The 12635-nt window shown below is 40.8% G+C and overlaps 1 protein-coding gene across 1 annotated transcript in view; it reads right to left on the bottom strand.

The window, feature by feature from the left end:
* Positions 1 to 12635, bottom strand: part of PLXNB2 (plexin B2) — a 129070-nt gene that overhangs the window by 65491 nt on the left and 50944 nt on the right. Inside the window, exons 6-10 of the mRNA XM_009332019.1 lie at positions 10939 to 11065; positions 9060 to 9210; positions 6639 to 6753; positions 5816 to 5918; positions 5242 to 5343 (exon numbers count right to left, since the gene is read on the bottom strand). Coding sequence (XP_009330294.1) covers positions 5242 to 5343; positions 5816 to 5918; positions 6639 to 6753; positions 9060 to 9210; positions 10939 to 11065 — 598 coding nt within the window. The remainder of the gene's footprint in view (positions 1 to 5241; positions 5344 to 5815; positions 5919 to 6638; positions 6754 to 9059; positions 9211 to 10938; positions 11066 to 12635) is intronic.

Below are 12635 nucleotides of genomic sequence, written 5' to 3' on the forward strand. Positions count from 1 at the left end.
ACTTGTGAGCATCCAGATGACGTAGCAGGTCGTTGACCGCTTCCTCTTGGATTATGGGGGGTTCATCCTGCTCGCCGTCCCTGTTTTCCAGCTCAGGGCGCCGAGTACCCTGAGGATAACTAGTCTGACTGCTAAAGACTGAGGCAAAGAAGGCATTAAGTACCTCAGCCTTTTCCTCATCCTCAGTGACAATGTTCCCCCCCGCATCCAATAAAGGATGGAGATTCTCCCTGGCTCTCTTCTTGTCATTAATGTATTTGTAAAAACTTTTTTTGTTGTCTTTAATGACAGCGGCCAGGTTGCGTTCTAGCTGGGCTTTTGCCTTTCTCATTTCCTCTCTGCAAATACCAATCTGCACTGCACTGGCAAAACTCTCAGCTCAGTTGTTCTGTGATTCAGTCGAGGAACTGAGGTGGCTAAAAACCAAACACATCACACCACGACACTGTTTCTGTGCTGGGTCCTTCTCCTGCTCTGTCCCACAGCACAGCTGTGCAAACAGCTTTGCCAGAAAAACCAGAGAAAGAAATAAGTAGCAAGGATATTTTCAGGCAGTATTGTTGGTAAAGACTTACGAAATCAGAGCCCACTAGGGGACAAGACCACCTTCACCTTTTTAGAATCACAGAATACCTTGGGTTGGAAGGGACCTTCAAACCCCCTGACGTGGGCAGGGACATCTTCAATTAGATCAGGTTGCTCAAAGCCCTGTCCAACCTGACCTTGAACACTTCCAATGGTGGGGCAGCCACAACTTCCCTGGGCAACCTGTGCCAGCGCTTCACCACCCTCAGCATAAAAATTTCTTCCTGATATCCAATCTAAACATATCCTCTTTCATAAAACCGTTGCCCCTTGTCCTGTCCCAACAGGCCCTGCTAAAAAGTTTGTCCCCATCTTTCTTATAAGCCCCCTTTAAGTACTGACAGGCTGCAATAAGGTCTCCCCAAAGCCTTCTCCTCTCCAGGCTGAATAGCCCCAACTCTCTCAGCCTTTCTTCACAGGAGAGGTGTTCCATCCCCCACGATCATTTTTGTGGCCGTCCTCTGGACCCGCTCCAACAGGTCCATGTCCTTCTTGTGCTGAGGGCTCCAGAGCTGGATGCAGTACTCTAGGTGGGGTCTCACCAGAGCGGAGTAGATGGGCAGAATCACCTCCCTCGACCTGCTGGCCACGCTTCTTGTGATGCAGCCCAGGATACGGTTGGCTTTCTGGGCTGCAAGTGCACACTGTCAGCTCATATTTAATTTTTCATCCACCAGTACCCCCAAGTCCTTCTCGGTAGGGCTACTCAATCCATTCATCCCCCAACCTGTATTGATATTGGGGATTGCCCCAACCTAGGTGCAGGACCCTGAACGTGGCCTTGTTGAACTTTATGAGAGCTTCACTTTGATGCCTTCTGTGGATGTAAAGATCTTGTCCCTGCTTTTGTCCAGAACCACTTGAGTCTTGGAGTACATGGCAAAAAAACAATGGTTACTTGATTCCTCTTTCCTGCTCCAAGGGTTAGTAAGTTGTCTCCTGCTGTCATCTAAGCCTCGTGTATGAGGATCTTATCCTATTTATTTGTAGCTACTTCTTCAATGCTGGACTCACTGGTAACTCATGGGCCACTAGGTTTATCTAATTAGTGCAGTGGAAACCTTTCCTATTGCACCTTCACTGTGACAGGTTGGATATCAAGCACAAGAGCCCACCAAGGTTTGGAGCTGAGGAGGAGCATGCAGTTTAACCAGGTAAAGGGCCTGACTCCCGTCTCTGGGAGATTTATGTTATAGAGGAGAACAGACGTTTTACTTCTTCCTTCTCAGAAGCTGCATATAGAAAAAAAGCTACTGACTGAGCTCTGAAAAGCCTTTTCTGAAAGCCTTACAGCCCATTCTGCTTTACAGAAAACGTCTACATACTCCAAGTTTTAAAGCACCTTACAAATCTCTTTTTTGAGGAACGCTGCCTTGCCTTCCCTACTCTACATTTCAATATATCATGTATTTTTCAGCTGTGTAAGGCTTTCCCACATGCTTAACAGAAGGCACTGGGAGAAGAGGGGAGCTTCGGTGTGCATGACAGCTGCCACCTGGAGCGAACTGAAATCAGGAGTTGCTACACCAGGCCTTTGAGCAGAAGGCCACAGAGCTCACATTCAGCAGTCTGGGTGCAAGAAGAGACATGTAGCAAACACTGGGAAGTGGGTTACACATCAGGCACACATGACAAAGACAAATCCAAATGGGAAATTACTTTTAACGAAAATCTTTGGAGGGCTAATAAGCTTATCTTGATGCTGGTACATCTGCCTCTTCTACTGTGCCAATCTTTCAAGGACAGCTGGAGAATGCCTCTCAGAAGTTGCATGCAATATGACTGATCAGTATTAAACTTTCCTCTCACCCGCTTGTCCTGGATGAGGCTTTTCCCAAGAGAACGACGACAGCTTGGATTTACTTCTCCTTTCTACTGAAATTCTTTCAGTGGAAGGAGGGGCAGAAAAACAGCCAACAGCCTCTCCTCTTTTAGTCTATTTCACTCCAGCAGAAGCCCTCACAAGGAGATTTATTCATTGTACTGTAAGTGTTCACAAGTTAAGAGGCACATACAAAAAGCGTGAGCTTATTCTTCGGCCCTCAGTTCTGCAATAGCAGTTTTAGAAGCCGTCCACATCTCCTACTCATTGGGTAAGCCCAAACCTTCACCTAGAAACAGAGATGCTTACATGCATGATATCGGCTAGTGCACTTAGTCACCCATGATTAGGTAGGTTGTGCATCACCCTTTAAAGCAAAACACAGATTAAACCAAGATAATAGAGCTAGTAGTTCAAAGTGACGACAGAACATTCATTCTTCCTGATCAACTTTTTCTAAGCAAGAATTTAGGCAAGGAAAGTAGGAGGAAAATGGATATATACCAATGTTCTAATCAATAAAGACCTTAAATGTACTCATAGCTGCATGACTGCTACCTCCAAACATACTGTAATGCCCAGCATATCCTGTGGCAAAACAGTTCCACATGAGAAGCCACATGCTGTTTTGCCTTTGGGCTGCGGGCCAACCCCTACAAAATATCCATCCATGGCTTCTCCTGAGCCACCCTGCCCTCCATGAGATGTTTACCAAAGGCTGAGTGTAAGTTATGCCCTTACTCAAATGAACTTTCAGTAACCAACTTATTGCCTCAGATAGCATGACCCCACAGGCATGAGTGCCTGTATGATTACAACTATTTCATGCCTTATTTGTCTGTTTTCATATATACTTAGAGGCCTGTGTATACAGCTGTAGTCACTGTGTGTGCCTATTCAAGTCCTGGCACTGCAGGCATTATTATTTTGGCTTAAAAATGCACCTCTGTACCAAGATATATAGGGCTGCTCCCTTGACAGAGATGACGTTCCCACATGGCTCTCACCTAAGAAAAATTATTCTGACATCATTTGACACTCATTGCTCTCCAGCATCTTTCCAGCCTAGGGCCTATGCATTCATCTTACTTCTTAGAGAGACTTGAATTCCATGTAAGCCTTCCCAATTCCAAGTTAAATAAATGCATACTAGGTCTGGTCTGTAGGCAAACTGTTAAACACTGCTACCCATGACAAAGCATTCAATCCACAGGATGTGTCTGCCTTTGTTAAATGTAACTGATACCTCACAGAAAAAAAAAAGGGCAGAAACATTTTCGTTCCCTTTTCTCTACTAGTAGTTCAGAAAGACTGAAGTGCTTATTCACAGAATGATAAACTAGATGCAGGAGTTTTTGGGTTCCTGCTGCTGTTTCTCCTCCTTGGAGGAAAAGGGTCCTCTAGAAGTCAAATTCAGCACACCTAGATGATGCATCTGCCCTGAATTTGTTCTCGAGAGAGAATGGGCTCTTCCACTTATATCAAGGGAGCAGGGAAAGATTTTCCTCTTATGCAGAAAAACAGCTCTTTACAATGTTAAACAAAAGAAATGTGAGTAAATTCTCTGGAATACTTTTCCATTTTTAGCAAAGAGAGAGAGCTGTGGCCTTTAGGTCAAGTGTTGTGTCCCACATCTTGCATGCAGCCAGACATCCTACCAGGGACCAGTCCTGGCATCTTGGAGAACAGATCAAATTCACCAAATTGCTTTTCTTTGTTTACATATATTTTAAGGTCTTCAAGCAAAAATATTTATTTTTGAACATATGTTTGTATAGCTTGGTCTCAATATACATATAGTGTAGTGATACACAGCATGGTCTTCATATGACTGTAGCGCTTACGGGTTGCTTTTGACCCTTCTTTGAATACCCTTCTTACATTGTTACTCTCCAGACCTGTTTACCCTTTTCCATCCCCTGGCAGGCATAGCAGAGGTGATAGAAGGACTTTGTAAGCTATACAGTACTTCAATTTGGCAAAGGAAAAAAAGAAACCTCAGAAAACAAGAGCCTTGTTTCCCTTGATAGATGGCTGGTAGTTAAAGCAATCGATGCAATCTCCAGCATATCTATCATCAATTCACACTTACACAAAGACAACACAGAAACAAACAATGGAAACTAAGAACAAAACTAAGAACTAAGAAGTGTTTTTTAAGCTTTGTTTTTATCAAACTAACTATAACATTTTATGCATTGTCTAGGTTATAAAACAATTAAAAGCTTGTAGTCAAACTGGCTTCTTAGAAGCTTTGTAATTTACTTTCTGGAAGCAAGCACTGAGAAAGAGAAGCCTTTGCTACAGCTGAGAAAATACCCGATCTTCTGGTTTGATGGTCACACACACACACGCACAAAACCAGCAAAAGATTGTTTTACCCAAACTAAGAAACATTTAATTTCTGAGTGCATTTTTTTGTTTGAAAAGTGAAAACTGAATTAAGCATACTGAGTGATGTCATTCTAGAACAAAAAAAAGCACGACTATTTAATTAGAAAAAAGATATGAAACATTCACGATTCCTAAATCTCCTCTCATTTCATTAAATGAAAAATAATTGTCAAGTATTTCAGTAGGTCCAACTTACATTCTTTAAACCGCGCCCCCCATCTAGTAGTTAAACTATTTTGTCCAGCTCTGATTCTGTCTTGGTGATGATTCTACCACAGTAACCAGTATTATATCAAACTCGAATGTGTAAATCTTTTCCTTCTTTAAAAACAATTATGAGCAGGATCTCCAAGAAACACAAACTAATGCTTTAGTTTAGGGGCGTGGCTGCAGTTTAAGTGGAATTCAAATGACATCTAGCTTTGAATTAATCTGCTTACCCGATAATAAGCTAGATGTCTTCCCTCAAAATACACCGTTGTTCGGTACTCCATAGGTATTATAGGAGGGTTAGGGTTTAGAAACTGCGGGCATTCTTCTTCCTGGGTAAAGAAACATTTTACACGTTATTTGAAATAAAAAGTCTTATCACAACAAGCTCCGATGGCCTTCGGACAATGGAATGATTGTTCTGAAGAACTTCATGCTTAAAATACAGTGACAGATTTGATTACACCCTTTCAAATTAGACATGCTAAAAATGACTGCAGCATATGTCAAAGCTGTGGGCGATTATCTTTCTCAGTCTTGAAATCTTGTTCCTCCTATTGAAGCAAAATAGTAAAAGGAACAAAAATATCCTTTCAGGAGTTATTCAGTCTCACTGCCCCTCCTCAATCACACCCTTAAATTCCCACCCCCGCACTGTCATTAAAAAAAAAAACCTTACACTTCTGGAGTTAACTTTAGAATAATTTTTAAATCCCTAATTCAATGAACTGATATGAGAGAAAAGGCAAAGAAAACATTGAAGTGTTCCAATAAAAACCTAATAATCTTATTTTTAAACATTACCATATTTTGTTTAATGACATCCTGTATTGAAGAGGACTCTTCGCAGATATGTCTCTTCCAGTCCCACTGGCAATTCCATCTATTGCTTGCACAGGAATAGCATCTACAAATATAATATGATAGTCATGACAAACTGTCAGGCTTTCTCCCCCATTGACAAAAAAAGTAAATGAAATTCCATCTTTATTCATGGAGGGTAGATCAATCTGTTACAGTGTCCTTACTATATTAAGCTGAAAACTTCATAGTAAGAACAGTTCAAGAACCCCAAAAAGCTATTTTCTCCCTTAAATATTTCAACAAGGATCCGAAATCCACAGCATCTCGCACAAACTTTGAGATCAAGTTTGAGAGAACTGGAAATGGTCTTGATCAACCTTCATACATAAGATGGAACAAAGTGGGGCTTGGCTTGGCTATGCCTGCCCTGGGGCAGCAACATCTCGAGCAGGGCAGGTGATGGGGGCAGGGTCAGCTTTGATTATCCTGTTTGAACGCACTGCAACCCAATCTAATGTTTGAGGGAACAAGTACGTAAGCAGATGTCCATGGAGCTCACCTGCAATGGCAATCCAATGAACTGGCCTTCAATTATACGTGCCATGAATATTCCCATTCCATGTGGTTTATGTTCCCGGCTTACCTGGTGCCCTTCAACCATTTTCCAACTCCATTAAAATGTAAGAAAAAGGATTTCGACACTGGCAAATTTAGAGAGTGCCAAAGGCTTAATTATGAAATGATTGAGTAACTCAGCTGCCAGTTACCTGAAACACCACGCTACAGGATCTAAATGCCTAAGTTAAGAAGCTGAAATACTTACGGCTGATTTTCAAAAAGATTCATTGTTTCTTCACAGTCATAAAAAGGGTAAGTATGTGATGCAAAAAATATCTTGTTCTTTCCAAAGGTTAACTGAAGTGGAACTGAAACATGATCTATCACAAAAGAAAAAAAAATTATCTAAGTGGCTGTTGAATTCTTTAGCCCTTGAGCTGAATGATAGAATGATAACACTTTTATTATTTTACAGGACATAAGCAAATATTTAAATATACTGTTGACATTCTGGAGCTCGTGACCTGTTATACTTCAGATCTGTAAGCTCTGTTTTGTCTTTTTAAGCTTTGCAAATTTTTCAGCACCTGGTTGTCGGAAGAAAAGCAGAGATGGGATAAAGGGAAGAAGTGAAATTATAGAATAGCTTTGTTTTACAGAAGTGTTTCTCAGCGGTGCTATCATCATGCTAGAATTCTAAAGAGTAGAAGAATAAGGAAAATGGAATAAGGAGATAATTGAACACAGATGAAAACTGGCACGAGAACAGTCATTTTAAATAAAACATTTTCTTAAATATGAATATGTCTGCATGTAAAATTACTTGTTTCATTTGTGGATTAAAACTGTCATCGTCATGTGAATTAAAGCAAGTGATCTTTGTGGTTAATGCCCAACAGTGCCTGCAACACTAAGTTACCACAGGCACTTGTGATCTTCAGTTTGCCGTACATGATTTCTCCACAAATGTACTTTTTGTCTGGATCATTACTGAACTAAGAGTGGAAAATTTATCTTCAGAAACGGGTGCTTTCCTCAGCGAAGCTGTTTGAAATACCTTTTGCAGAAATCATTAAGCCCTTACGACAAGCTATTTCACAAGCTATTGGGCAATTTCAAACTCTGCTTTCCTTGAACAGGTTCTTCAAAGAAGCTGCTTGGCTGGAAGTCACCTTTGCCTGCACTGGGTCCCCTTGAATATTTCAGACTGGTAGGAATGCCAGGGGATTTCCTAACAACAGGACTGCAAAAAAGCATCCTTCCTCTCTAGAAATGTCCTATTCCCTTTGGAGCCAACCACAACTAAAGTAACCCAGACTTTTCCAAACTCAATAGGGTTTCTTAACAGTAAGTAGATGGCTCAGGACTTTTTGTCACATGCTGCCAGGAACCACTGCCTGTGTTCATAACTGTCTGCCTTCTGCTGAAGTGTCTGTCAAGCTTCTGAGCATCTTTATATTGCTTTTGAACATCCTTTCGGATGGATCCCTGTCCAACCAACTCAGAGAGGCGTATTATTTCTAAGTGACTTGGTTACTCTAATGCCAGCCCTGACAGGCTTCTGGTCTCACATTTTATGCTGGAAGACATCAAGATGTCATGTTTATCAACCCGGTCGCTTTATGTCCTGCTTTACAAAATATTTAGGGAATGTGAATTGGCCCTACATAACAGAGTGCTGCTTTAACACTTAGCATAATCTGATACCGTGACACACTCCAGCTAGTTTAAAACTTGAGTGAGATTTTAACATCATTACTCTTCCTGCAACTAAAACTGGATTTTGACCTGTTTCAGTCTTAAGAGAATTGAAACTTATCTTAAAAAGTGCTTCCAAGTACTGATCTGACAGTTCACAGCTGCTGTGATACATACAAAAGGGTTATCCTCAGGGGCACCTCTGCAAGCTGCAAGAGCACCCATTTTGGGGGGTTTTTCTTCTTTTTGTTTTTTAAACTCGATACATAATAAACAGTGCTGTATAACTAGTTTTATTCCATGTGTTTATGCATCAAGATGTATGAACTTAAAGCATGAATAAAACACTATCTAGGAAATAGCGCAAGAATTATGGTTGGCAACAGACCTTAAGCGTATAATCAGTGGTTCAGAACAATGATACAGCCTTTAATTATACGATCACATATTTTTCCACTGGACTTACTATTGCAGAAGCTGGAGGGCACATAGTAGAAGAGGCAGAAGGCTTTATGAGAGAAAGGACAACCTTGTGACATGGACCAGAAAACAAGCCGCTGACCTACAGCTGACTAGAGCAAAACTAAGACATCAGAGATGAAAAACTTCACATCTGAAGCACATATGCGGCTCTTCTGGCCCCACAACTCGGAGTGATTAGGGTAAGATTAGAGAAGCTGGGTTTTGTTTGTTTGGGACACAGAACAGCACCTCTCTGGCTCCGTGTCTATGCCTCTGCCAAGCTCCTGTTTCAGGTTCCTGGTAGAAACACTCGGAATGCTACAGCTTGTAAATACAGCAATGGAAAAAGTTTAAGCAAACCTTTTTTTTTTTTTTTAATGTTTGAACGGACAAAGTTCAGCAACAGGGAAAGGGACTGGAAGAGGAAAAAAATCTTGTATGCAGCTCATATAAGAGCATCACATTAGAAGCAGCAGGCTATGTTCTTTCCTCTTATTATACATGGAGGGTAGCAATATTTCTTTACCTTGACCTTTTGGTGTTGGAGGAATTATATCAGGTGGATCACAGATAATAACCCCTTTTTTTAATTGAGCGTAGTGGGTTGTTTCACCAAATGTACACCAAACCTCGTCACTCTCAGTCAAAGCTGGCAATGGGCTTACAGTCAGTTCCACCTGGAAACAAAATTTAAAAAGGGTAAAACATTTGAAAGAAGCGAACCAAGACCCAGTAAGATTTATGGCCAGAGAATTTCAACTGCTTTTTTTGGCAAGCGGTGATATTTTGGCTAGTATCACAGAAGATGTTTCTCTTTTTCAATTTTTATTTCTTCCCATCCGCTAATCTTTTCTTCTTATACCTCTACCAATTTTTCCAGGCTGGGTCTATGTTGAATTAGACTGGTACAAAAACCTCTTGTCCTGTCAATGCATTAGATCAGAACAAAAATGTCTGTACAAATACACTCAAAGACTTTTATTCTTGTCCTCAGCATCCAGTTTAGCAACAGTAAACAGAGTGGTTAACACTTAAATCCTGACAAACTTAATTAAAATTACATTAACCTTAGGTGTTACTAGTGAATAATGAAACCAAGGCTGGATGGGCTGGAAAAGCTGGAGTTTGAAAGCGCTGCATATAACAGTGGCTTCCTCAAGACTCAATGTGCATGCAAGAAACCCACTGCGATCTATCATTACTGCTGAAAAAGGATTTCTGAAAGAATGATGGTGAGAAATTAACCTCCTCAAGGAAACTATCAATACAGAGTGCATGTGAGAAACTAAAAGCAAAATAAAATTGGAAAACTTAGCAAGGAAAGAGGAAAAAAATGAAATTAATTTTAGATGCTGTCCTTGATTTAATGCTTCAGGTGTGTTAATTATACAGTTTAACTTTTTCCATTTTGTATTGCCAGTAGAAATGACAATCATCCCTTTCACACTGAAACTGTTCCACTATGTTATGAGCTGCAATGTTTTTTGGTGAGTAAAGGAATCATGAGGAGACAGAGGCATTAGCGATGGTACAGGCAGCACGTAAACCTCATTTGAAGTTGGGCTTAGTTTTGGTTTTTAGGTATTTTGGCCTCAGATGCTGATGTGAGACACCAGAGGCTTGTCAACACAAGTCGACAAGATCTGAACTAAGAGAAGGTGTGGATTTTAAGCGGACTAGTTGCACTCTCCTAACATTTTTATTCAACATAGAAATGGCCTTAACACAATGCTGTTTACATCATTTAGGAATAGAATTAAACTGACTTGAATTAAAGTCTCTTTCTTTCTGATTAAGAGGGATTAAAAGCCATTTTACTGATTTTACTTGCTGATCACCCCCAGGAAGCCCTCAGTCTGCACTGGCATGCTCCATTTGGAGCTAGAGCAAACTATGACACCCTGGTCACACTCTGAACACTCAGTTTTATTGCCAAGGAGTCATTTTGCACGCTGAATTTACCTTCTTCATATACCCAGACTTCGCTGTGTAGGCAAATCCATTGCTGATTTTAAAGCAACAGCTTATGGCTTCGCTGCTTACTTAAGTTTATGCTCAAGTAAGCTGAAAGGGCAGCATGAAACCTCCGCTATCAATTACTTTTTATGGGTTATACAACATTGTGCAACACTTTCATAATATTCAGATAAATATAAGTGCTTTATCATCCATACTAGTGCATCATTTTGGTTTACAGAGAAGGTCAAAAAGAGCATTTCTTAGAAGAAAACATGAACTGCAACCTGCAAAAACAGCAGGCAAGAAAGACCACTGTGAGAAACGCCAGAGACTGAGATACCCAAAACTCTATCCTATTCCTAGTCAGCACTATGCAAAAAGAAATGTGGATATTCATCTTCTTGGTAGTGCTTTAAGAACATAGGGAAAGCACTTTCTTGTCATACCTTTGTAGGGGCTCTGCGACTCATATTTAGAGGGTCTGCACTAATGATAGTCATGCACGTGCCACTTGGACTCCACAGCCAGTGGTTCTCCTCATCAGCTGTTCCACAGTCTGCCTTCTTTGTGCACCTGACAAAACAGGAACAAAAACCAAAGCAAAGCAATATTATAGCTGGAATCTGCTTTCTCTGAACTACGCAACAATTTCAGGGTTAGAGACTGAAATTACAACACAAGATGACTGGGAATTTGCTTTAATATTGACTATTCAGGTTGCTAATAGAGAACTTTTAATAGAATAAGTGGAGGAATAAGTATTGATGGCTTGAGATGTCAAAAGCAAGTGGGGAAACATATAATATTTTGGACCCCACCTTGGATTAGACAACCCAAACATACAGAGGCAGTAATATTTTGCACAGGAGCCATCAGGCAATGGAGCCATTGCCTTATCATCTGAAACCAGGCTGATCAATCTTCATTGTAATATATAATAAACTCCTGAATGAGTGGGCACAGGCTAGTTTTTTCTGCAGGTCAAGTGGCAGACAGCTATGTGTTGTCAGTAAAAAGACACCCGATGCACGAGAGTACAAATGCAATAGAAGAGTATTGCTGGGGGCACACAGGTTTGTGGAGAGCTCCTGTGAAACCATAGCACTAGAAATGTTACTTTTGTAGTGAATGTTTTCATTAACTCCTGCCACTATTTAAGACCTCTTTCTGCCAGGGCACCGTTACCATTACAGGAAGACGACAGCAGTTGTGCAGCCTCACCAAAAATATTGGGAGATTTTCCCAGCTCACATACAAGAAGGACAGAAAGAAGAGATGCTGTGGTGCAGAAGCTGCATATGCAGCTACAAAAGCTTGTTGAAGTGTGTGTGTGTGGTCAGTCTCATGCATATTCTTTCCATTCTGTGCAAAGTTTAGGAGAAAACGCTGTAGGATCTCTGGCTGCTGTAGCACAAGACTATTAACTCCTCAGGGGCTTTAACACAGTGCAGTTGCTGCACAGTTCTGTCAACTCTACCCTTAAAGATATCGTTTACATACAGAGTCTACATCCATATAACATATCCCTAAACACACTATTAAGTGCTGTGTGTGATCATGAGACAGAACTTGCTGCAGATGAGAAAAACATTAGAAATTAAACTTTTTTTTCCTCATTGGAAATAAATACTAGCAAATGCAAAAAGTCATGTTTGCCTGTTCTCAGAGACCATTAATACTTTGAGATATTGAGGTCAGTGGTCATATCAGAAACCTGAAGGGAAATCTAGGGAAAATTGCCTTTCATATGGTATATAACATGGCCTTCAACTCCCAGCAGCCCAGGAGGAGTTCGAGGTGTATATTCCAAATCCCTAGGTTTCATCCACAGCAACTGAAACCCGGGCTGGAAAAGTTACAGTATATTACATAAACCTGCACACACTACATAAGTTTCTCTGCGGTGGTCCATATTATGCTACACATCAGGCTGGCAGGTAACTTAATGTGATAGTTCACATTTTCAGACAGGAAGCTAGAACCCTGGAATTCATCTGCATACTATAATTAAATAGCCCCTTTGTTCCAACAGCAAGTATTTAGAATCATGAATTCCCAACTGCTCATGCCAAGGGGTTAATTAACTTAGTAGTCAAAAAGAGAGCTGCAGGACCGCTCTTTCCTCTTGCCACTCCAATCAATG

This window comes from Pygoscelis adeliae, unplaced genomic scaffold, assembly GCF_000699105.1.
Source record: "Pygoscelis adeliae isolate BGI_AS28 unplaced genomic scaffold, ASM69910v1 Scaffold49, whole genome shotgun sequence".
In the NCBI taxonomy this organism is placed as follows: domain Eukaryota; kingdom Metazoa; phylum Chordata; class Aves; order Sphenisciformes; family Spheniscidae; genus Pygoscelis; species Pygoscelis adeliae.